General features: G+C 40.3%; 1 protein-coding gene across 1 annotated transcript in view; it reads left to right on the top strand.

The window, feature by feature from the left end:
• The window catches only part of ADAM22 (ADAM metallopeptidase domain 22), a 707952-nt gene that overhangs the window by 394564 nt on the left and 285586 nt on the right, over nucleotides 1-27802 (top strand). Inside the window, 1 exon segment of the mRNA XM_053713991.1 lies at nucleotides 27706-27790. Within this exon segment, the coding sequence (XP_053569966.1) occupies nucleotides 27706-27790 (85 nt within the window).

Here is a 27802-nt window from a genome sequence, read left to right as displayed (position 1 = left end):
TCCACCCCCCAGTCATTCGACCGAAGGCCAAGGAAGGTTTATTAAGTGCCAAATTGTTGGAGAACTGTATCAAAACTGTCTATAGATGATACTTCACACCTATTATTACATTTTATACCACCAAAAATGGTTCTAAATTATGTTACAGAGGCTGTGGTTTAGAGGGCACATACAGACACATGTGGTGGGACTGCTCCCACTCTAAAGGAATATGGAATAAACTATCAATCTTTCTGAGCACCATTCTGGACAGTCTCATACAACTATACACAAGTCAGGCGCTGCTGCACGAAATATATTAATCAATTTGTCAAGATCCTATGCACAGCTACACGTTTATGTATAGCTCGACATTGGAAAGAAGGCGCCCCCACCTGGGACAAGATCTTACATAACATTAGTCACTTCTACAGCATGTTGGCACAGTCCGCAATAATACAAGACACCAAGAAGCTTTCCATAAGATTTGGTTTTATTGGATCACTTTGGATACCTTATAACACAAGGTAAAATGTCATATACCAAAACTCCACAATCTCACACCTCAAAACACCATATGAGATAAGTGTCACATAACCCTCACAGGGTACAAATAACTCTAATGGATGTGTCGTGGTCAGAAGGCATTTCTCATCCATCTGCTTTTCTTCTTTCTTGCTTTCCTACTTTCCTATTCTCTCTACTCCCCATTTCTTTATTTTTGTTCCTTCTCCCAACACAAGGACGTTCTATTGTTTCTTATCACCGGGAAATAGATATGTTTAACCCTATGTATCTTTAATTTCCCAAGTACAATGTAAGTCAAATTTGTCAGCCATAGCCACACAGCAATTTTCTTTAGAACGTATAGTATGTCATATATAGATTAACTCATTGATCCATGCTTCGAATTCATCAAAGTATGTTTAGGTAGAAGCCAATACCAGATGATGTACAAAAAATGATGCTAACATATTGCTATGTATTAAAAACTTCCTTGTATTTCTATTATGTAACTATAAAATCTTAAAAATGTATTTCAATTATAAATGTTACTTAAATTATGCAATTATTTGAGCTTTGGAGTGCTTAATGTAAATTGATTTGATCATAATTTGTGCAACAAATATTGAATGAAAATTATTCGCTCATTTCAGCTTAATATTGCCTTAAATGTTAACCAGGTGCAAGTTTGCACACAAGCGATAACTCGATGCGCACAAGCTGAACTTTGAATATCTCAAAACTGTTAATTGGACATTCCAGTCAAAATTTAAATGCAATTAGACTTATTACATCTTTGAATAGAAACATATTTGCAATATACATGTATCAGCAAAAATGCTTCTAGTAAAAGTTATCACTGTTTCAGTGTTAATATTTTTCTCTGCACGTGCATGTGAAATATAGCTAGATGTTCTCAGTGCACCAGCATTTTAAGTGCTGCAGCTGCTAAGAGCACAGGTGGAGCTTGTATCATGTCAGCAATTAACAAACTGAATCATTACCAGATGGTTCAAGCACCCTAAGCTGTTTAAAATGCTGGTGCACAGTGCATACTTTTGCTAATACATGCATATTACAAAAATGCTTGTATTCAAAACTGAAATGCATCCATGTTTATTCTAATTTTGGCTGGGATGTCCCTTTAACCCCTTAATGACCAAGGACGTACGCCACACGTCCTCAAAAAAAATACAGTTAATGACCGAGGACGTGTGGCGTACGTCCTTGGTCTGGAAAGCAGCTGGAAGCGATCCTGCTCGCTTCCAGCTGCTTTCCGGTTATTGCAGTGATGCCTCGATATCGAGGCATCCTGCAATAACCCCCCTTGGCCATCCGATGCAGAGAGAGCCACTCTGTGGCCCTCTCTGCACCGGACATCGGTGGCCGGTATCGTTGGTGGGTGGGAGCAAGTCTGGGAGGCGGGTGGGCGGCCATCGATGTGCCGAGAAGAGTGGAGGGGGGCGGGATCGGGGGCGGGGGGGACGGGAGCGCGCACGGGAGAGCGCACGCGTGCACAGGGGGTGGCGGGCGGGCGCACAGGGCGGGAGCGGGAGGGAACCACTACACTACAGAAAAATAAAGCTGTCAAAAGTAAAAAATTCAAACTTTTGATAGCTGTAAATTAAAAGCTAAGGGATCTGGAAGGGGTGGGGGGTTGATATTGGGGGGGGGGGAAGCTACACTACAGAAAAGGGCATTTTTGTTTTAAAAAAGGTACATTTTTTTACTAAACTGGGTACTGGCAGACAGCTGCCAGTACCCAAGATGGCGCCCATTAAGGCAGAGGGGGAGGGTTAGAGAGCTGTTTGGTGGGGGATCAGTGAGGCTGGGGGCTAAGGGGGGATCTTACTACAGCATATGTAAATATGCTAAAAAAAACACAAAAAAAGACCAAATATAGCTTTTATTTTAGTACTGGCAGAGTTTCTGCCAGTACTTAAGATGACGGGGACAATTGTGGGGTGGGGGAGGGAAGAGAGCTGTTTGGGAGGGATCAGGGGGTCTCATGTTACAGGTGGGAGGCTGAGCTCTACACTAAAGCTAAAATTAACCCTGCAAGCTCCCTACAAGCTACATAATTAACGCCTTCACTGCTAGCCATAATACATGTGTGAAATGCAGCGGCATTCGGCGGCCTTCTAATTACCAAAAAGCAACGCCAAAGCCATATATGTCTGCTATTTCTGAACAAAGGGGATCCCAGAGAAGCATTTACAACCATTTGTGCCATAATTGCACAAGCTGTTTGTAAATGATTTCAGTGAGAAACCTAAAATTGTGAAAAATTTAACTTTTTTTTTTAATTTGATCGCATTTGGCGGTGAAATGGTGGCATGAAATATACCAAAATTGGCCTAGATCAATACTTGGGGTTGTCTACTACACTACACTAAAGCTAAAATTATCCCTAAAAGCTCCCTACATGCTCCATAATTAACCCCTTCACTGCTGGGCATAATACACGTGTAGTGCGCAGTGGCATTTAGCAGCCTTCTAATTACTAAAAAGCAACGCCAAAGCCATATATGTCTGCTATTTCTGAACAAAGGGGATCCCAGAGAAGAATTTACAACCATTTAAGCCATAATTGCACAAGCTGTTTGTAAATAATTTCAGTGAGAAACCAAAAGTTTGTGAAAAAATTAGTAAAAAAGTGAATGATTTTTTGTATTTAATCGCATTTGGCGGTGAAATGGTGGCATGAAATATACCAAAATGGGCCTAGATGAATACTTTGGGATGTCTACTAAAAAATAATATGTACATGTCAATGGATACTCAGAGATTCCTGAAAGATATTAGTGTTCTAATGTAACTAGCGCTAATTTTGAAAAATAATGGTTTGGAAATAGCAAAGTGCTACTTGTATTTATGGCCCTATAACTTACAAAAAAAGCAAAGAACATGTAAACATTGGGTATTTCAAAACTCAGGACAAAATTTAGAAACTATTTAGCATGGGTGTTTTTTGGTGGTTGTAGATGTGTAACAGATTTTGGGGGTCATAGTTAGAAAAAGTGTGTTTTTTTCTTTAGAAAGTCCATTTAATGGCGAGAAAAACAGTATATAATATGTGTGGGTACAGTAAATGAGTAAGAAGAAAATTACAGCTAAACACAAACACTGCAAAAATGTAAAAATAGCCTTGGTCCCAAACGGACAGAAAATGGAAAAGTGCTGTGGTCATTAAGGGGTTAAGGTATTTCCCTATAGACTTCAATGGAGCGCAAAAAGTGTGTGGGGGGAAACAAATACACTTACTCACGTGCAATCCTACTTGCATTTACTCAAGTACGCTAACCCGACATTCACAAAGCAGAATATGTTCTATTTTTTCTTAAATACATATTTATATATATATGATGTTTTTTTTATTATATATATATATATATATATATATATATATATATATATATATATATATATATATTTCAAAATACTTAGAACATATTTTCATATGTGAAAAACACTGGAATTTACATACTCAGTAAAACACTTTATTAAATATGAATATTGCATAAATATGATTTTTCATGTTTTCAGCTACTTGACAGCAAAGGGCTCCAATACACTTACATTTATATGTCTATATATGAATACATTTGTATGAGAGAGAGAGGAAAGGAGAGATAAATAAAAAACAAATCATTGTGTATGTAGCTCATTAACAAATCTAGACAAGGGGGGGGCGGAGCGACAAGCTGATCCAGCAGGACGCATCTTGGGGAAGCTCCTGATCTACATTTAGAATATATGAGCCTTTTTAGGTTCCTAAAGGATATTTGTGATACTTTAGTAGTTATATCTCTAAAAGACCTCTGTGGAGTATGAAAGAGACTTTCCGGATTGCATCTTTAGCCTTTGCTGTTCAGCCAAACCAAGCGACCCTATCTGACAGGCCGCAGGGTTTTAAGCTGCCGCACATTCCCCCCCAGACATCTGGGTTACGAGTACTCCTATTTGACTACACACACTGTTGGAGATGGATACCGATTTACAAGAATCTGAAGAAACTATTTCTGAGTTACTAAACGAACATTATGCTGGATTGAGACTCTTAATAGCACAGAGTTTTGTAAGTTGCTTTTCCCCACGTGGCCCCCATGAACTAAATATAGGGTCTATAACAGCACTCAGTCCAGGGGACACTGTCTCATCCGATACTAACAATGCTGGCATACAAGATTCTGTGAGCAAGGCTGCTGCGGAGAGTGGTGTTACCACCCAGTGCAAGGCTGAGACAGTTCAGATCACTCTGTCGGGGCGAAAATTTGCGACTCTGTGGAGGTCCTCGCAGCTTGATGTCGGCAGACTAGATCCACGGAGACCCGCGTTGTACACTTCATTTGCTGTGCCTAGTGAGAAGGGGTCTGCTAATGAGCACCTCCCGACCTTCTATACCCGCCCGGAGGACCCATTCCGGGGACAGTGTCCTGTACAGACATCCTGCAAATAGGCCAAATGTCACACCGGAGTGGAGCAGAGTGGGGATTGGCTGATTCCTTGTGAACATTAACCCATAATACTGCCTTCACAGATACTACCCTACCCTATCTAATTATGGTGACTAAACCGGATGTTTGAGGGACTCTGAACACTCTATGCCGATATGTGTATATTATGTCCAGCTGTTGTATATTCCTTTGGTGTCATCATACGATCATGATACCATTAGCTGGGTCTACTACTATATGATACAACCACTTTGCTGTGGGTGGAGACACTCCCTGCTCACCTATTATCCCCATGTTTCTAAGGACAGCATTACTTACCACGTGGCATCCACCATCTTCCCAAGACTGCATTGTCCTATGGCCGAAACCTGATGACGCAGTCACTGTGATGGCCAGCATAAGGTCTCAATCCCGGGCAGGTACCGACATAGCGATCTAGCATAACAATCTGGATCAACTCTATACTACTTACCGCAGCACCACACAAGCAACTCGGCAACCTTTCCTGCAGAGACCCACTACTTTAGTGACTATTATTCAATCGGTAGCCAACCCAGCATCTGCCAATGGAGACATTTATCTCACACATAAAGCCTTCGGAACTTATGTAGACAGAGAACTCTGTAGCATTAAAGTACACTTACTTTACTTCATCAATAGAGGACTGGCCCTTATGATTACTGGAGGCTAATAAGTAATCATTTGCCCTTAGCAACTACAGTGCAAATAGCACTTCACAGTTAAGTTTACTATAGATAGTTTCTATTATTGCTATGATATGTATATTTGTTATATGTAATGGAATGTAGTGCTAGTTTATTTTTAGTCACCTCAGCTTAGGCTCTGTTTCCCTTTCCTTATTACAAATGATAAACCAATATACATCATTAGCAATTGCCCTGTGTGGACATATTCTCCTTAGTCCAAAAGTTATCTTAATTACATACCAACTTATCCATTTGCACTTTAGCTTTTAGGGCACATAGCCTCCTTGTAGTTTCAATTTCACATGAAATCCCCTTTAGAGATAGGATGGCACACAGGATGGTTCTGGTTATATGTACCACAAGCCCCTTTATAATACAGATTCATAAGCCAAAACAAACTAAGCAATGAAATGGCTGGCAAGAAATGTCCTAATAATATACCTTCCTAGTGCCCATATATACTACAAAACCCAGGGGCCCCCTGCTTACTATACTATACTATATATATATATATACACACACACACACACATATATATATATATATATATATATATATATATATATATATATATAAATACATACCCTAGTCCGTTGCATGCCTTTTTTTTAATAACCCGAGGTCTTATATGTTTGAGCCTTTAAAAATTATTAACAAAATATTGGATAAAAAAGTTATATTAGTCAGTGTTATTATGAGTGTAACTGTACAATATATTTTTTATGTTTTGTGCAACTTTTTCATCGAGCATAACAGTTAACCAGAGCTCTGAAGTCGTGCTAACTCGATACTTCTGACTCGCGCAAAGAGCTGCAATATACCCCTTATCGCTTGCGTGCAATAATTGACGCACCACTCTAGCCCTATATATGTAAAGCAAAAACTGAGCAAACTAACAAATCGTAGGAGATGTGGATGGATATGTATATGGATTCACTGTTCTAAATAAAATACTGCATACACCCTCCCAACCTTTATCTATATACACATATACTGCAGGATAAATAGCCATTGCTTCCTGTACAGCAGAATGGAAACACCTCTTAACTGTCACTTTGTTCTGGCTTAAAATAAAACAGGAATGAAAAAAACAAAGTGCATTTTTGGCAAGGATGAGTAGACAGGAATGGTATCCAATAATATATCAACATGAGAAACGTGAACTGTCACAGTTTTACAAAAGGGTACATTTGGGAGGTTATGAATGGCACTAGGCTTAAAAGAGTTATTGTCCTTCCTCGAAGATCCAATAACCATTAAACCATATAAAAAATGCAGCTTTGAAACTAAATAACAAGTGTTAAATATTTTTACTGTATTGGTTTAAAATTTATTTTAATATTCTGTTAAAGGACCAGTAAATACAGTAGATTTGCACAATCAACAAATGCATGATAAAAAGACAATGCAATAGCACTTAGTCTGATCTTCAAAGACTAGTAGATTTATGTCTATTTCCACTCCCCCTGTATCATGTGACAGCCTTCAGCCAATCACAAATGCATATACGTATATTCTGTGAATTCTTGCACATGCTCAGTAGGAAAAAAAGTTCCTAGCAAAAAGTGTAAATATAAAAAGACTGTGCATATTTTGTTAATGGAAGTAAATTGGAAAGTTGTTTAAAATTGCTCTATCTGAATAATGAAAGTTTAATTTTAAATCGAGTGTGCCTTTAATATTTGGTCTATTGATGCACTAAAAGGTATAACCTATTACAGTCGTGTACAACAATTCCTTTTCACAATGTAGATATTAAAGAGATTCATTACGCCTTTCTTTAAAGCACCTGCTAAATGCTAATCAGTAGAATGAGGTTTTATGCAAGTAGATTAGCTATGCCATTTTCATACAAAGATTTAAAATCAATTACTTTGTTTAGCCACAATGAATGAATAGTGAAGGGACGCCAGTGTGCTGAATGCTTGCAGCTGTATTCACTATTAGCCATTAAAGGTGCCTGTATATCACTTTTTTATTTTCTTGCAAAATGATTTTTACTTCCTTTGTATACACTGGCTAGCACAGTACTGCCCATTTTATGCTTTAGCCACAATGTAATCTTTCTTTGAAACTGTTGGCAGTCAGCTTGTTTTTATTATTATTATTATTATTATTATTAATAATAATGAGTTTCTGCTGTCTTGTGACTAAAGCATTTACATTCTGTGATGCAGCAGACACATAGAAAGTGGGTGACCCATTTACAGTTATATTAAAAATAAGTATGGGACAGATTTCATTATGACTGTGAATGTGGGTTATCTAAATTATGATAGATGTGCTGTTAAGCAGTCATACACTTTTATTCATTGCATGACTCATGCTCAATTTACTAAAGCTCATGCAATTTCCTAGGAACCCTAGTGTTGACTTTAATGTAGAAAAAGCATGCGTATCCTGCCTCAGATGCCTACTTCATGCGTATCCTGCCTCAGATGATACACACCTGAAGCTGTAGTTCTTACGGGGGGGGGGCAGAACCAGAGGAGCACAAGCGGCAGCAGCTGAATTAAGGCAACGTGGCGGACGTTCAGAGTTCAATACCAGGTGACAGCGAAACCAAGCTGGGCTTAAAGTGAGCCTTGGGTTTTCTCAAGAGTGAATGGGAGGCTTAATACATTTGGCTATCAAGGTTAGCTTGCCGTTTGTGAGAGATCATGTCTTAAACGTGCTTTTGTTACAAATCTGTTCTTTATCTATAAATCCTTTAACACAGCTTTAGAGTGCTTGTATTACTGAAGGACCAATGAACTAGATTTAATGGGTAGTGTGGTTAATATCATGCTCTCCATCGTAAGATTGTTTTTGTTTGTAATAATATAAGCAAAATACTTAAAATACATATTTCCTACCAAAGCTTGGTTATGAATCTATTGACGATTTTTAAGTATGTAAATGTGTGTGTGTATATATATATATATATATATATATATATATTTAAAATATACTAAAACTGCCATCATTATATATTGGACTGCTTAAAATGGCCATTTCCCTCCATGAGCACATCTGGAAATTCAATAAAGCTATTAACACATTTGTCAGGATACTTTGTACAATAATCAGAACCTGTATTGCTAAATACTGGAAAACAGGAGTACCTACCTGGTCAGGAGTCAAAAACAAAATAAATCTAACATACTGAATGTATGAATCAGCATCTTGGGTGCTGGACACAAGGGAGTCCTTTCACAATGTTTGGTTCTACTGGATCCTCAAGGGTGATATTATAACATGATGTTTATAACTGTACTCAGATAGAATGTAGTCAGGCAGGGGATAAAACCTATAACTCCATACTCAATCACATGGAACAACAATAAGGAAGTCATGCTTAACTAAGACTAATATAAATAATTGAGATTTGACTCAACACTGAAAATTCATTCAGAATGTGTTTCGTTTTTATTTTCATTTCTTTTTCCTTGTTTTTCTTTCATATTTTGGCTAATTTGTTTTACATTTTTTTAATCTGCTTTGCTGTTTATATAATTGTTTTCATCCGTTATTATAGTAAGTTCTACAAGGTAACCAGATGTAATGGAGAGATCGCTTTAATAAAAATTCAATAGCCTAATATATGCTGTGAATAGTCACCAGAATACTATATAGGACCATCTCGTTTAATGTATCCGTATCACAACAGGATCCTATTTTTCAGGGCACAATGTGGAAAAGCGGTAAACGTCAGTGTAGTCTGTGCAGTATCCGTTACCAGTAAAATGTTTATGGGCTTACCTCCTCTGCGTCTTCTGATGCAGCTTGGTCGTTAGGCTGTCTCCAGACCAGGCTGGTGGGTACTCACCCTTGCAGCTCGACCGTCTTGCGCTGTTCTGTAGAGAGGTATTCTGTAGAGAAATGAAGCCTTCAATCCTGAGCAGAGTGCAGTTACCTGACGTTTTTACAACTGACACCGCTCCCAGTCTTCGGCCCTCTTTGATGACGTCATCGGGATAATACCGTTGACCGTACGGTTCTCTTTGTGGCTACCTGGGATTCTGTAGGCTCCTTCTGAATGGGTTTACTGGTGCACTTGGCAAAGTGAAGTAACAAGAAAAAGGTCCCCAGACGAAGAAGCTTTAAAAATCTTCAATGCTTTATTGTGGACAACATTAAAATCAGCAAGCTCAGTAAAACAGATGAGTATGTTCAGACAATGTTGTCTGAACATACTCATCTGTTGTTTTACTGAGCTTGCTCAGGTCTGGGGACCTTTTTCCTGTTTACTTTACTTTGCAGAGATTGCTATAACTACTCTCCACTTGGGGGTTGATTTATCAAGCTGCGGCAGACAGGGGCGCACATACACGCCCCTGTCCACCTCTGATTATTATTATAGGGATAAGAAATTTGCGTGTTCTTTTTGGTAGTTAAATATTGTTTAAAGGGACACTGAACCCAATTTTTTTCTTTTGTGATTCAGATAGAGCATGACATTTTAAGCAACTTTCTAATTTACTCCTATTATCAAATGTTCTTTATTCTCTTGGTATCTTTATTTGAAATGCAAGAATAAGTTTAGATGCCGGCCCATTTTTGGTGAACAACCTAGGTTGTCCTTACCAATCAAAAACTGCTGTCCAGAGTTCTGAACCAAGAAAAAAAGCTTGGATGCCTTCTTTTTCATATAAAGATAGCAAGAAAAATTGATAATAGGAGTAAATTAGAATGTTGCTTAAAATTGCATGTTCTATCTGAATCACAAAAGAAAAATGTTGGGTTCAGTGTCCCTTTAAGTAGTAAGTTTTACAATGTCAAGACTCTTTATGTGTCTACTCTGAAGTAGCATGTTTTTTTTCCCTCCCAAAAAGATGTGCTGAAGGTTTCCTTCATTATTAAAAAGTATTTTGATTCAATAAAATTATGTTTTTGGGGTTTTTTAAAGTCATAATGCAAATTAAGTCTTGCTGTAAGAAAGAACAGTTGCACTTTGAGTAAAGTGATCTCACCCTTTAATGTAGAGCAGATAATGAGAACAAGGTAGCTACAGATTTCTCTTGTTAAGTGTATCCAGTCCACGGATCATCCATTACTTATGGGATATTCTCCTTCCCAACAGGAAGTTGCAAGAGGATCACCCACAGCAGAGCTGCTATATAGCTCCTCCCCTAACTGTCATATCCAGTCATTCTCTTGCAAGCCTCAACTAAGATGGAGGTCGTAAGAGGAGTGTGGTGTTTTATACTTAGTTTATTCTTCAATCAAAAGTTTGTTATTTTTAAATGGTGCCGGAGTGTACTGTTTATCTCAGTCAGTATTTAGAAGAAGAATCTGCCTGCGTTTTCTATGATCTTAGCAGAAGTAACTAAGATCCATGGCTGTTCTCACATATTCTGAGGAGTGAGATAACTTCAGAGAGGGAATGGCGTGCAGGTTTTCCTGCAATAAGGTATGTGCAGTTAATATTTTTCTAGGGATGGAATTTGCTAGAAAATGCTGCTGATACCGAACTAATGTAAGTAAAGCCTTAAATGCAGTGATAGCTACTGGTATCAGGCTGTCAGATCCTCTTTTGCCTCTTCCTATTGGCCCCCTTAAATCCTCTCTAACCTATTTAAACTCCTCAATTACCATTCCTTTTGCTGGATTATTGTTTCACTAACCTTAGTGATTCCTGAGCCAATCCGGCTCCAAGCTCTACTCCCTTGTATTCTGACGCTGTGCTGAATCTTCCTGTCAGTTCTGTGCTTCACAGCGTGTGAGACGCTGCCTGTGTCTCACCCGCTGACGTCATCAGCTATTGCCGGTCACGGCTCAGAGGGAACTACCGCTTCTGCTCACATCACAGAGAGACGCTGTATGCCTAAACTCTCCATACACACAAGCCTCAACAGCCTTCCTAATCTCTGCAGCAAGGGACTTCTCATTAAAGAGGGAACTAGGAGTCAGGTTGTATGCTGGGCTTTTGCCGTATTATACAATTACTGTTGCAAGTATTGACATTGTATGCCTGATCCATTACTTACCTATCTATGTCTTATAATACATTCCTGCCTAATTGAGTTAAAACTGACTTTGTGTCTCTACCTCAACTCTCATTTTGGCACATAATATCTTCAGAGGGGTTAAGTCTACATCATCCGATGTGAGATAGCACCTCTGATACAAATACAACCTTTTCTTATATTTCACATTACCAGAAATATCCTAGACGCTTATAGGAAATCCTCTTAAAAGCAAAATATATAAATAAGTCTGATATAATAATCCAGCCTAAAAATAGAGGTTATAAGCAATTATGGATGTGAATGAATTAGCAAACCAGGTTACCTCTCTATCACAACGTATGGATACTATCACTCAAACACTCAGGCCTAGATTTAGAGTTCGGCGGTAGCCGTCAAAACCAGCGTTAGAGGCTCCTAACGCTGGTTTTGGGCGCCCGCTGGTATTTGGAGTCAGTGATTAAAGGGTCTAACGCTCACTTTTCAGCCGCGACTTTTCCATACCGCAGATCCCCCTACGCCATTTTGCGTAGCTATCTTTTCAATGGGATCTTTCTAACGCCGGTATTTAGAGTCGTTTCTGTCAGGTGAGCGTAGAGCTCTAACGACAAGATTCCAGCCGCCTGAAAATAGCAGGAGTTAAGAGCTTTCTGGCTAACGCCGGTTTATAAAGCTCTTAACTACTGTACCCTAAAGTACACTAACAACCCATAAACTACCTATGTACCCCAAAACCGAGGTCCCCCCACCACCGCCGCACTCCGATTAAAATTTTTATACCCCTAATCTCCGACCGCCACCTACGATTATACTTATGTACCCCTAATCTGCTGCCCCTAACCCCGCCGACCCCTATATTATATTTCTTAACCCCTAACCTGCCCCCAACAACATCGCCGCCAGCTACTTAAAATAATTAACCCCTAATCTTTCCGACCGCAATCGCCGCCACCTACGTTATCCCTATGTACCCCTAATCTGCTTACCCCTAACACCGCCGACCCCTATATTATATTTATTAACCCTAATCTGCCACCCTCAAACGTCGCCGACACCTGCCTACACTTATTAACTCCTAATCTGCCGAGCGGCACCTGAGCGCTACTATAATAAAGTTATTAGCCCCTAATCCGCCTCACTAACCCTCATCATAAATAGTATTAACCCCTAATCTGGCCCTCACCTAACAGCGCCCGACACCTACCTTCAATTATTAACCCCTAAACTTCCGATCGGCAGCTCACCGCTATTCTAATAAATGGATTAACCCCTAAAGCTAAGTCTAACCCTAACACTAACACCACCCCCTAAGTTAAATATAATTTTTATCTAACAAAATAAATTAACTCTTATTAAATAACTTATTCCTATTTAAAGCTAAATACTTACCTGTAAAATAAACCCTAATATAGCTACAATATAATTATTATTATATTATAGCTATTTTTAGGATTAATATTTATTTTACAGGCAACTTTGTAATTATTTAAACCAGGTACAATAGCTATTAAATAGTTAAGAACTATTTAATAGTTTACCTAGTTAAAATAATAACAAATTTTACCTGTAAAATAAATCCTAACCTAAGATATAATTAAACCTAACACTACCCTATCAATAAAATAATTAGATAAACTACCTACAATTACCTACAATTAACCTAACACCTACACTATCAATAAATTAATTAAACACAATTCCTACAAATAAATACAATTAAATAAACTAGCTAAAGTACAAAAAATAAAAAAGAACTAAGTTACAGAAAATAAAAAAATATTTACAAACATAAGAAAAATATTACAACAATTTTTAAACTAATTACACCTACTCTAAGCCCCCTAATAAAATAACAAAGCCCCCCAAAAATAAAAAATTCCCTACCCTATTCTAAATTAAAAAAGTTACAAGCTCTTTTACCTTACCAGCCCTGAACAGGGCCCTTTGCGGGGCATGCCCCAAGAATTTCAAGGCTCTTTTGCCTGTAAAAAAAAAACATACAATACCCCCCCCCCAACATTACAACCCACCACCCACATACCCCTAATCTAACCCAAACCCCCCTTAAATAAACCTAACACTAATCCCCTGAAGATCTTCCTACCCTTGTCTTCACCATCCAGGTATCACCGATCCGTCCTGGCTCCAAGATCTTCAATCCAACCCAAGGGGGGGTTGGCGATCCATAATCCGGTGCTGAAGAGGTCCAGAAGAGGCTCCAAAGTCTTTCCTCCTATCCGGCAAGAAGAGGACATCCGGACCGGCAAACATCTTCTCCAAGCGGCATCTTCGATCTTCTTCCATCCGGTGCGGAGCGGGTCCATCTTGAAGCAGGCGACGCGGATCCATCCTCTTCTTCCGGTGTCTCCACGACTAATGACGGTTCCTTTAAGGGACGTCATCCAAGATGGCGTCCCTCGAATTCGATTGGCTGATAGGATTCTATCAGCCAATCGGAATTAAGGTAGGAATTTTCTGATTGGCTGATGGAAATCAGCCAATCAGAATCAAGTTCACTCCGATTGGCCGATCCCATCACGCAATCAAGATTGAGCCCTCGCATTCTATTGGCTGATCGGAACAGCCAATAGAATGCGAGCTCAATCTGATTGGCTGGATTGGATCAGCCAATCGGATTGAACTTGATTCTGATTGGCTGATTCCATCAGCCAATCAGAAAATTCCTACCTTAATTCCGATTGGCTGATAGAAATCCTATCAGCCAATTCGGAATTCGAGGGACGCCATCTTGGATGACGTCCCTTTAAAGGAACCGTCATTAGGTCGGGAGACATCGGAAGAAGAGGATGGATCCGACGTCGCCTGCTTCAAGATGGACCCACTCCGCACCGGATGGAAGAAGATCGAAGATGCCGCTTGGAGAAGATGTTTGCCGGTCCGGATGTCCTCTTCTTGCCGGATAGGAGGAAGACTTTGGAGCCTCTTCTGGACCTCTTCAGCACCGGATTATGGATCGCCAACCCCCCCTTGGGTTGGATGAAGATCTTGGAGCCAGGACGGATCGGTGATACCTGGATGGTGAAGACAAGGTAGGAAGATCTTCAGGGATTAGTGTTAGGTTTATTTAAGGGGGGTTTGGGTTAGATTAGGGGTATGTGGGTGGTGGGTTGTAATGTTGGGGTGGGGGTATTGTATGTTTTTTTTTACAGGCAAAAGAGCTGAAATTCTTGGGGCATGCCCGCAAAGGGCCCTGTTCAGGGCTGGGTAAGGTAAAAGAGCTTGTAACTTTTTTAATTTAGAATAGGGTAGTGAATTTTTTATTTTGGGGGGCTTTGTTATTTTATTAGGGGGCTTAGAGTAGGTGTAATTAGTTTTAAAATTGTTGTAATATTTTTTCTTATGTTTGTAAATATTTTTTATTTTCTGTAACTTAGTTCTTTTTTATTTTTTGTACTTTAGCTAGTTTATTTAATTGTATTTATTTGTAGGAATTGTGTTTAATTAATTTATTGATAGTGTTAGGTTAATTGTAGGTAATTGTAGGTAGTTTATCTAATTATTTTATTGATAGGGTAGTGTTAGGTTTAATTATATCTTAGGTTAGGATTTATTTTACAGGTAAATTTGTTATTATTTTAACTAGGTAACTATTAAATAGTTCTTAACTATTTAATAGCTATTGTACCTGGTTAAAATAATTACAAAGTTGCCTGTAAAATAAATATTAATCCTAAAATAGCTATAATATAATAATAATTTATAATGTAGCTATATTAGGGTTTATTTTACAGGTAAGTATTTAGCTTTAAATAGGAATAAGTTATTAATAAGAGTTAATTTATTTCGTTAGATAAAAATTATATTTAACTTATGGGGGGTGTTAGTGTTAGGGTTAGACTTAGCTTTAGGGGTTAATCCATTTATTAGAATAGCGGTGAGCTCCGATCGGAAGTTTAGGGGTTAATAATTGAAGGTAGGTGTCGGCGATGTTAGGGAGGGCAGATTAGGGGTTAATACTATTTATGATAGGGTTAGTGAGGCGGATTAGGGGTTAATAACTTTATTATAGTAGCGCTCAGGTCCGCTCGGCAAGATTAGGGGTTAATAAGTGTAGGCAGGTGGTCGGCGACGTTGAGGGGGGCAGATTAGAGGTTAATAATATAATATAGGGGGTCGGCGATGTTAGGGCAGCAGATTAGGGGTACATAGGGATAACGTAGGTGGCGGCGTTTTACGGAGCGGCAGATTAGGGGTTAAAAGTGTAATGCAGGGGTCAGCAATAGCGTGGGCGGCAGATTAGGGGTTAATAAGTGTAAGGTTAGGGGTGTTTAGACTCGGGGTACATGTTAGAGTGTTAGGTGCAGACGTAGGAAGTGTTTCCCCATAGGAAAACAAATGGGGCTGCGTTAGGAGCTGAACGCTGCTTTTTTGCAGGTGTTAGGTTTTTTTTCAGCTCAAACAGCCCCCATTGTTTCCTATGGGAGAATCGTGCACCGGCACGTTTTTGATAGCCGGCCGCGTCCGTAAGCAGCTCTGGTATCGAGAGTTGCATTTGCGGTAAAAATGCTCTACGCTCACTTTTTTGGAGCTAACGCAGCATTTGTTTGAACTCTCGATACCAGAGTTAAATTTATGGTGCGGCCAGAAAAAAAACCCGCCGGAGCGTTAACAGCCCTTTTACCGCCGAACTCTAAATCTAGGCCTCAGGGAGGTACAAACTGAAAACCAGGTACTGAAAGATTGTTTTAGAGAATTCTATACAGCTAAACCTGCACATACAGAAGTACTCCCTGAGCCTCAGGTTTCATTGCCAGACAAAATTCACTGGTAATAGAGCTACATTTAAAGAGTTTAGAAACGCTTGTCTCTTACTGTTTGAACATAAACCAAGAACATATAATAATGACAGAATAAGGTACTAACAACAATTTCTTATTTGAGGGGTGAGCCTCGTGCTTGGTGCGGACAGCCTGTTTGAACACAAAACCCCATATTAAATTCCATACAGAATTCTTAACAGCTTTTTTCATTACTTTATGATGATCCATTTAAAACAGGAGTCCGCAGAAACCTCTCTTAGGGCCCTGCGACAAGGCAGACAACCAGTTGAGAATTACATCTCACAGTTTAAAATATATGCAATTGATTCTAAGTGGAATGAACCATCACTTAAACACCAATTTAGAGCTGGGCTCTCTGAGGACATCAAGGATGAACTGTCTCGCTCTGGTGTCCCAGAGAGATTGGAAGATTTGTTCATCCACGTACCACTATTGATAGAAGGTTGCGCGAACGCAAACAAGAAAGGGCAAACAACCCACCAGCTTCTTACAGACGCTACAATCCTTCCACAACTCTTCCTAAGGAGACCTGAATCTCCCATGGATATCGGCTTTATTAGAGGCCCCCCTCTCAACAGAGGAAAAAGGAAGAAGAAGAGCACATAGATTGTGCATGTACTGCGCTGCCCCCAGAGCATGATGTGAATGCCTGTCCTCTGTTAAAGAAGACTAAATTAGGTAAGAATACTACAAATACTCTTACTTTATCATTTACAAAGTTAACACCACCTCATATATCTATACCTCTTACCTTACAGTGGGATCAACACAGTATAAGGATTGACGCAGTTATCGATACTGGTGCATCAGGGAATTATATAGATTTCGATCTTGTAAATAGTAATAAAATACCTACACAAGCAAAAACAGTCTCCTGTCTCTATTAATTTGGTGGATGGCTCATCTCTTTCAACAGGTCCCATAACTTTAGAAAACCATACCTATACTTATGCACTCTAAACACTGGTCACAGGGAGTCAATTAGCTTTGACGTTATACCTAGTCCCCTTTTTCCTATTATCCTTGGGCTCACCTGGTTACAAATACATAAACTTGATTTCGATTGGGAGCATATGACTGTTAATCTATCTTCATCATATTGTTCACAGACTATGCTACCCTATTAACAACATTTTACTTTCAACCACCATCACAATACCAGACTGATTATTCTGATTTTCAAGATGTTTTCAACAAGTTGATGCACAAACACTCCCACCACATAGGCCATATGACTGTCCTATCGACTTATTGCCAGGCGCAACCATACCTGTAGGTCACATATATCCACTCTCTAAACCCAAACTAGATCATTTAAAACTGTTACTTGCAAGAAAATCTGGCAAAGGGTTTTATAAGACCCCTCCACCTCTCCAGCTGGGGCTGGTATCTTTTTTGTAAAGAAACAAAGACCAGTCACTTAGGCCTATCATTGATTATAGGGAGCTTAATAAGAGAACTAAGAAAAATCGCTACCCCTTACCGCTCATTCCTGAGCTTATTGAGAGATTACGTACTGCAAAGGTCTTCACAAAGCTGGACCTTCGGGGGGTTTATAATCTCATACCGAATGGAGGGCTGGAGATGAATGGGATTAACAGCTTTCAGAACTCGTTATGGCCTGTATGAATATACAGTCATGCCTTTCGGGTTGTGTAATGCTCCAGCTACATTTCAGTGCTTCATAAATGATATATTTAAAGACATTTTAGATAATTTTCATCGCTGTATATCTTGATAATATACTTATATTTTCTACAATCAACAAGAACATATCACAACCATGTAAGAAACTGTTCTAGCAAAGGCCTCCGTGAACACAGATTGTATGCGAAATTAGAAAAATGTGAGTTTAATAGCTCACAAGTCGCATTTTAGGCTATGTCATATCTAATGAAGGCATTAAGATGGATGATTCTAAAATCCAAGCCATCATTCAGTGGCCAACCCCAAAAACCAGAAAAGAGGTGCAAAGATTCCTCGGGTTTGCGAATTTTTATCGTAAATTTATTAAAAAACTTCGCTCATACTGCCAGACCCCTTACTGACCTAACAAAACAATCTCAACCATTCAAGTGGACTTCAGACCTGTCAGATGGTTTTTGAGAAATTAAAAACTGACTTCACCACCGCACCAATACTTACATTCCCTGATGCCTGAATTGCAATATATAGTTGAGGTCGATGCTTCAGATTACGCTCTGGGGGCAGTGCTGTCACAAAAAACAATCGCTCACTGACTCTATGCATCCTGTCGCTTATTTTACCAGGCTCATTGCTTCCAGCGGAACGAAATTATCTCCCGTTGGGGAGAAAGAACTGCTAGCAATAAAATCTGGCTTTTGACCAGTGGAGACACCTCTTGGAAGGTGCCAAGTTTCCCTCTATCATTATAACAGACCACAAAAATTTGCAATATTTGCAACAAAACAGGACATTGTCTGCCAGACAACTTCGGTGGAACTTGTACTTCTCCCGCTTTGATTTTGTCATCATGTACCGCCCTGGGATCCGCAATGGTAAGGCTGACGCTTTATCCAGAAGAGACACTAGACCACCTTTGACTGACAACCCCAACCTCTATCATCCCTAGTTCAAAATTCTTAGGCATGATTGTTAACTCAGATCCAGCCTTCCAGAAATCTCAGCTTGAGGATCCCACGAAACCTATACATCTGCTTCATAAGAAACTTAATGGTCTTTACTTCCATGCTGATTAACTTTATATTCCTCCTACCTACAGGACCACTCTTCTCCATGCTCATCATGACTCCCCTCTTACAGGACACCTTGGAGAATGGAAAACTTTGAATCTCCTTAAACGGCACCACTGGTGGCCAGCAGCTATGACCACGTCTGTACACGACTACATCACTCATTGTACCACTTGTGCGACTACCAAACCATCACATACTTTCCCAGTAGGCCTTCTACAGCCTTACCCAGTCCCATAGACCCCCTGGTCTCATCTTGCAATGGATTTCATTGTCGACCTTCCAAAATCTTCCTCCTACACCTCCATACTTGTAGTAGTCGATCTCCTGTCAAAAATGGCCCATTTTTTACCGGCGGTTGGCACACCCACCGCACAACAAACGAGTGACATGTTCATCAAAGAGATAGTTCGCTTACATGGCCTACCCTTGGTCATTTTAACCGACAGAGGATCACAATTCACTTCCCGCTTTTGGAGACTTCTTTTAGGACTTTGCATATATCTCAAAAACTCACTACTTCTTATCACCCCCAGACCAATGGGCAAGCTGAGCGCACAAATCAGTGGTTGGAACAGTATATCCGCTGTTTCTGTTCCAATCAACAGGAATCTTGGGCTGACCATCTTGCATTGGCAGAATTTGCCTACAATAATGCCACTAATTCATCAACTGGTTTCAGTCCGTTTTTTATCAATCATGGAATACATCCTAGAATTGACTACCTACCTTATTTGCCATCACCAAATCCGACAGTTAACGATACTGTCAATGATATTTCAGAAACCTTTGCTGTTGCCCGGGACAACATCAAGCATGCTCAAGCATCCCATAAAAAGTTCTATGATTTGCGACACACAGCCACCTCAGTACCAGGTTGGTCAGCTAGTCTGGTTATCTACCAAAAACCTTCGCTTGCACACCCCATCGCGGAAGTTGAGTAAACTCTACATTGGTCCATTCCCAATTCTGGCTATCAGAAACCCAGCAACAGTCACCCTTAAACTCCCGATTCGTACAGGATTCACCCCACTTTCCATGTCTCCCTGATCAAACCATGTCATAACGGTCGTTTACCATCTAATGCCGTTTCACATGATGTCTCCCAGGAAGTGGAATATGAGGTCCAGTCTATTCTCGACTCCAGACGCCGTCGAGGACGCTTGGAATACTTGATTCATTGGAAAGGCTATGATCATACTGAGGATTCTTGGGAACCTGCCTCCTCTGTATCAGCACCTCGCTGTGTTACTTTATTTCATCGCCGGAATCCGGATCGCCCTAGTCCTTGAACCCTCGCTGTGGGTTCTTTGGGGGGGGGATGTGTCAGATCCTCTTTTGCCTCTTCCTATTGGCCCCCTTAAATCCTCTCTAACCTATTTAAACTCCTCAATTACCATTCCTTTTGCTGGATTATTGTTTCACTAACCTTAGTGATTCCTGAGCCAATCCGGCTCCAAGCTCTACTCCCTTGTATCCTGACGCTGTGCTGAATCTTCCTGTCAGTTCTGTGCTTCACAGCGTGTGAGACGCTGCCTGTGTCTCACCCGCTGACGTCATCAGCTATTGCCGGTCACGGCTCAGAGGGAACTACCGCTTCTGCTCACATCACAGAGAGACGCTGTATGCCTAAACTCTCCATACACACAAGCCTCAACAGCCTTCCTAATCTCTGCAGCAAGGGACTTCTCATTAAAGAGGGAACTAGGAGTCAGGTTGTATGCTGGGCTTTTGCCGTATTATACAATTACTGTTGCAAGTATTGACATTGTATGCCTGATCCATTACTTACCTATCTATGTCTTATAATACATTCCTGCCTAATTGAGTTAAAACTGACTTTGTGTCTCTACCTCAACTCTCATTTTGGCACATAATAACTTCAGAGGGGTTAAGTCTACATCATCCGATGTGAGATAGCACCTCTGATACAAATACAACCTTTTCTTATATTTCACATTACCAGAAATATCCTAGACGCTTATAGGAAATCCTCTTAAAAGCAAAATATATAAATAAGTCTGATACAGGCTTATTAATAGAGATGCATACTCTTATAAAAATGTAATATAAAACGTTTGCTGGCATGTTTAATCGTTTTTATATGTATTTGGTGATAAAACTTATTGGGGCCTAGTTTTTTTCCACATGGCTGGCTTGAATTTGGCCTAGAAACAGTTTCCTTAGGCTTTCCACTGTTGTAATATGAGTGGGAGGGGCCTATTTTGCCGTTTTTTTGCACAGCAAAAATTACAGACACAGAAATCCAGCTTCTTCCTGCATGATCCAGGACATCTCTGGAGGGCTCAAAAGGCTTCAAAGTCGTTTTTGAGGGAGGTAAAATGCCACAGTAGAGCTGTTTCAATTGTTGTGACTGTTTGGAAGGAAAAAAAAAAAAACGTTTTTGTCTTTTATTATTTTTGGGTATTAAGGGGTTAATCATCCATTTGCAAGTGGGTGCAATGCTCTGCTAACTTGTTACATACACTGTAAAAATGTCGTTAGTGTAACTGCCTTTTTTCACTGTTATTTCAAATTTTGACAAAATTTGTGTTTCTTAAAGGTGCAGTAACGTTTTTTTATATTGCTTGTAAACTTGTTTAAAGTGTTTTCCAAGCTTGCTAGTCTCATTGCTAGTCTGTTTAAACATGTCTGACACAGAGGAAACTACTTGTTCATTATGTTTGAAAGCCATGGTGGAGCCCCATAGGAGAATGTGTACTAAATGTATTGATTTCACCTTAAACAGTAAAGATCAATCTTTAACTATGAAAGAAATATTACCAGAAGATTCTGACGAGGGGGAAGTTATGCCGACTAACTCTCCCCACGTGTCAGACCCTTCGCCTCCCGCTCAGGGGATGCACACTAACATGGCGCCAATTACATCAGGGACGCCCATAGCGATTACCTTGCAGGACATGGCTGCAATCATGAATAATACCCTGTCAGAGGTATTATCCAGGTTGCCTGAATTAAGAGGCAAGCGCGATTGCTCTGGGGTTAGGAGAAATACAGAGCGCGCAGATGCTGTAAGGGCCATGTCTGATACTGCGTCACAATATGCAGATCATGAGGACGGAGAGCTTCAGTCTGTGGGTGACATCTCTGATTCGGGGAATCCTGATTCAGAGATTTCTAATTTTAAATTTAAGCTTGAGAACCTCCGTGTGTTGCTTGGGGAGGTAGCTGCTCTGAATGACTGTAACACAGTTGCAGTACCAGAGAAATTGTGTAGGCTGGATAAATACTATGCGGTACTGGTGTGTACTGATGTTTTTCCTATACCTAAAAGGCTTACAGAAATTATTAGCAAGGAGTGGGATAGACCGGGTGTGCCTTTTTCCCCACCTCCTATATTTAGAAAAATGTTTCCAATAGACGCCACTACACGGGACTTATGGCAGACGGTCCCTAAGGTGGAGGGAGCAGTTTCTACTTTAGCAAAGCGTACTACCATCCCGGTTGAGGACAGTTGTGCTTTTTCAGATCCAATGGATAAAAAATTGGAGGGTTACCTTAAGAAAATGTTTATTCAACAAGGTTTTATTTTACAGCCCCTTGCATGCATTGCGCCTGTCACGGCCGCAGTGGCATTCTGGTTTGAGGCCCTGGAAGAGGCCATCCATACAGCTGCATTGACTGAAATTATTTACAAGCTTAGAACACTTAAGCTAGCTAACTCATTTGTTTCTGATGCCATTGTTCATTTGACTAAACTAACGGCTAAGAATTCCGGATTTGCCATCCAATCGCGTAGGGCGCTATGGCTTAAATCCTGGTCAGCTGACGTGACTTCGAAGTCTAAATTAGAGAAGATTGACCTCAGCGCCTAATAACAACCTATGTGCCCGGGGAGGGGTATTCCTAAATTACTCAACATTCCTTTCAAGGGGCAGACCTTATTCGGGCCTGGTTTGAAGGAAATTATTGCTGAAATTACTGGAGGTAAGGGTCACACCCTTCCTCAGGACAGGGCCAAAGCAAAGGCCAAACAGTCTAATTTTCGTGCCTTTCGAAATTTCAAGGCAGGTGCAGCATCAACTTCCTCCGCTTCAAAACAAGAGGGAACTTTTGCTCAATCTAAGCAGGCCTGGAAACCTAACCAGTCCTGGAACAAAGGCAAGCAGGCCAGAAAGCCTGCTGCTGCCTCTAAGACAGCATGAAGGAATGGCCCCCTATCCGGCAACAGTTCTAGTAGGGGGCCGACTTTCTCTCTTCGCCCAGGCGTGGGCAAGAGATGTTCAGGATCCCTGGACGTTGGAGATCATATCTCAGGGATATCTTCTGGACTTCAAAGCTTCCCCTCCACAAGGGAGATTTCATCTTTCAAGGCTATCTGCAAATCAGATAAAGAAAGAGGCATTCCTACGCTGTGTGCAAGACCTCCTAGTTATGGGAGTGATCCATCCAGTTCCGCGGACGGAACAAGGACAGGGTTTTTATTCGAATCTGTTTGTGGTTCCCAAAAAAGAGGGAACCTTCAGACCAATTTTGGATCTAAAGATCTTAAACAAATTCCTCAGAGTTCCATCTTTCAAAATGGAAACTATTCGGACCATCCTACCCATGATCCAAGAAGGTCACATACCGATTCACAAAGATCATCATCGGTTTCTAAGGTTTGCCTTTCTAGACAGGCATTACCAATTTGTAGCTCTTCCCTTCGGGTTGGCTACAGCCCCGAGAATCTTTACAAAGGTTCTGGGCTCACTTCTGGCGGTTCTAAGACCGCGAGGCATAGCGGTGGCTCCGTGTCTAGACGACATCCTGATACAGGCGTCAAGCTTTCAAGTTGCCAAGTCTCATACAGAGATAGTTCTGGCATTTCTGAGGTCGCACAGGTGGAAAGTGAACGAGGAAAAGAGTTCTCTATCCCCACTCACAAGAGTCTCCTTCTTAGGGACTCTTATAGATTCTGTAGAAATGAAAATTTACCTGACGGAGTCCAGGTTATCAAAACTTCTAAATGCTTGCCGTGTTCTTCACTCCATTCCGCGCCCTTCGGTAGCTCAGTGTATGGAGTTAATCGGCTTAATGGTAGCGGCAATGGACATAGTGCCATTTGCGCGCCTTCATCTCAGACTGCTGCAATTATGCATGCTGAGTCAGTGGAATGGGGATTACTCAGATTTGTCCCCTCTGCTAAATATGGATCAAGAGACCAGAGATTCTCTTCTCTGGTGGTTGTCTCGGGTACACCTGTCCAAGGGTATGACCTTTCGCAGGCCAGATTGGACAATTGTAACAACAGATGCCAGCCTTCTAGGTTGGGGTGCAGTCTGGAATTCCCTGAAGGCACAGGGTTCGTGGACTCAGGAGGAGAAACTCCTTCCAATAAATATTCTAGAGTTAAGAGCGATATTCAATGCTCTTCTGGCTTGGCCTCAGTTAGCAACACTGAGGTTCATCAGATTTCAGTCAGACAACATCACGACTGTGGCTTACATCAACCATCAAGGGGGAACAAGGAGTTCCCTAGCGATGTTAGAAGTCTCAAATATAATTCGAACTGGGAGGCGGATTTTCTAAGTCGTCAGACTTTCCATCCGGTGGAGTGGGAACTCCATCCGGGGTGTTTGCTCAGTTGATTCATTGTTGGGGCAAACCAGAGTTGGATCTCATGACGTCTCGCCAGAACGCCAAGCTTCCTTGTTACGGATCCAGGTCCAGGGACCCAGAAGCGACGCTGATAGATGCTCTAGCAGCGCCTTGGTTCTTCAACCTGGCTTATGTGTTTCCACCGTTTCCTCTGCTCCCTCGACTGATTGCCAAAATCAAACAGGAGAGAGCATCTGTGATTCTGATAGCACCTGCGTGGCCACGCAGGACTTGGTATGCAGACCTAGTGGACATGTCATCCTTTCCACCATGGACTCTGCCTCTAAGACAGGACCTTCTGATACAAGGTCCTTTCAATCACCCAAATCTAATTTCTCTGAGACTGACTGCATGGAGATTGAACGCTTGATTCTATCAAAGCGTGGCTTCTCCGAGTCAGTCATTGATACTTTAATGCAGGCACGAAAGCCTTTTACCAGGAAAATCTACCACAAGATATGGAGTAAATATCTTTATTGGTGTGAATGGAGTAAGGTTAGGATTCCTAGAATATTGTATTTTCTCCAAGAGGGCTTGGACAAAGGATTATCAGCTAGTTCCTTAAAGGGACAGATTTCTGCTCTGTCTATTCTTTTGCACAAGCGTCTGGCAGAGGTTCCAGACGTCCAGGCATTTTACCAGGCTTTGGTTAGAATTAAGCCTGTGTTTAAACCTGTTGCTCCCCCGTGGAGCTTAAACTTGGTTCTTAAAGTTCTTCAAGGAGTTCAGTTTGAACCCCTTCATTCCATTGATATTAAACTTTTATCTTTGAAAGTTCGTTTTTTGTTGGCTATTTCCTCGGCTCGGAGAGTCTCTGAGCTATCTGCCTTACAATGTGATTCTCCTTATCTGATTTTTCATGCAGATAAGGTAGTCCTGCGTACCAAACCTGGGTTTTTACCTAAGGTGGTTTCTAACAAGAATATCAATCAAGAGATTGTTGTTCCATCATTGTGTCCTAATCCTTCTTCAAAGAAGGAACGTCTTTTACATAATCTGGACGTAGTCCGTGCCTTGAAGTTTTACTTACAAGCTACTAAAGATTTTCGTCAAACATCTACCCTGTTTGTCGTTTACTCTGGACAGAGGAGAGGTCAAAAAAGCTTCGGCAACCTCTCTTTCCTTTTGGCTTCGGAGCATAATATGCCTAGCCTATGAGACTGCTGGACAGCCCCCTGAAAGGATTACAGCTCATTCTACTAGAGCTGTGGCTTCCACCTGGGCCTTTAAAAATGAGGCCTCTGTTGAACAGATTTGCATGGCGCGACTTGGTCTTAGCTTCACACTCTTTCCAAATTTTCCAAATTTGATACTTTTGCTTCTTCGGAGGCTGTTTTTGGGAGAAAGGGTCTTCAGGCAGTGGTTCCTTCCGCTTAATCCTGCCTTGTCCCTCCCATCATCCGTGTACTTTAGCTTTGGTATTGGTATCCCATAAGTAATGGATGATCCGTGGACTGGATACACTTAACAAGAGAAAACATAATTTATGCTTACCTGATAAATTTATTTCTCTTGTAGTGTATCCAGTCCACGGCCCGCCCTGTCCTTTTAAGGCAGGTCTAAATTTTAATTAAACTACAGTCACCACTGCACCCTATGGTTTCTCCTTTCTCTTTTTGGTCGAATGACTGGATATGACAGTTAGGGGAGGAGCTATATAGCAGCTCTGCTGTGGGTGATCCTCTTGCAACTTCCTGTTGGGAAGGAGAATATCCCATGGGGCAGCACAAACCTAAATACAACACTGGCATGAGCACACAGTAAGCTCACCATGACCATATTTTAATGTATATGCTCAGTTCTTATTAATAACCATGATTGTTTCCTGATTTAATAAAAAGTTGAAAAACTTGCACAAAACTGAAAAACAATCATCAGAATGTCCATTTATGTTTGCAGTAAATTGTAATAGATTATTACTCAAAACGATGCAATTTTGTTACTTGTACATTAAATAAATTCATATTTTTGAGTCAGTGCTTTGATGTTTACACACACATACAGAATACATATACACATATAAACCCTTTCATGACAGGGTTATAATGTCTGCATCGGAACAACGTTCCGATGTAGACAAATTGAAATCACACGATTGCGAGATTTCAATTATTGGATCAGGTCTGGGGGGCGTCCCTATGACGCTAGGAACGCCCTCCAGACCGCGATCAAATCCAGGAAGCGCAGTTGGCTTCAGGACAGCCGTTGGCTATGACGTATTCTGTCATAACGGCGCTAAAAGCCAGCGCCATTTTGACGGAATACAACGGCATCAACAGGTTTAAAGTAACTGTGAGTGGGGGTAGGGCAGAGTAAAAATATAGACAGGAGGTCAATAGTATAGGCAGATAGCGAAAATTGAGTATTATAGTCTTATAACTACTTACACTACACCCAGCCACAGATTCAGAGTTAGAGATTCAGAGTTAGAGAACAGAGTACAACTAACAAGTAATTGTAAATAGACTTACAAAATATAGATAGTAACTCAAATCTGTGAGGTGGATAATTTGGTGAATTTCAATCAGAAAAAAATTAAATAGAATTTTTCTATATAGGTAAACATTCATGCACTAAAGTTTATTAAAAAAATAATGTATTAAACCACACATACATAAGCAAAGGCTAAGAATTAAAAACACTGCACCCAGTTGAACTGAAGTTCTAGGTTAATCTAGATTCTAAAGCACTTTAGAATAGCCTAAACAACCAGCACAATCTTGTTATTTTTTTTTTTCTTCAGTTTTATTTTACATTTTAGAAAAGAACATTTAATTTTGAACACCCTTTTTATAAAGGACACATACTAATTAAATACCATTACCTACTATATCATAAATGTTAAAAGGGAAAAATCTTTATCAAGAACATAACATATTTTGTTGTCTAGTCGTTTTCTATATGGTATGTGTTTTCAGATAATTTAATATGATTTATAAAAAAAAACTAACTTAGATATGTTACACAACTGATACTTTTTCTGTTTTTAATAGTGGGATGTTCTGTGATGGAAATCATACATATCTTTATAGAACCGGAGAGAACTTCAACCCAAAACGTAAGTAGTTAATATAAACTGTATCTTAAAAA

This window comes from Bombina bombina, chromosome 5 (genome assembly GCF_027579735.1).
Source record: "Bombina bombina isolate aBomBom1 chromosome 5, aBomBom1.pri, whole genome shotgun sequence".
NCBI classification, from domain to species: domain Eukaryota; kingdom Metazoa; phylum Chordata; class Amphibia; order Anura; family Bombinatoridae; genus Bombina; species Bombina bombina.
This window is presented reverse-complemented; position numbering and strand designations above follow the sequence as displayed.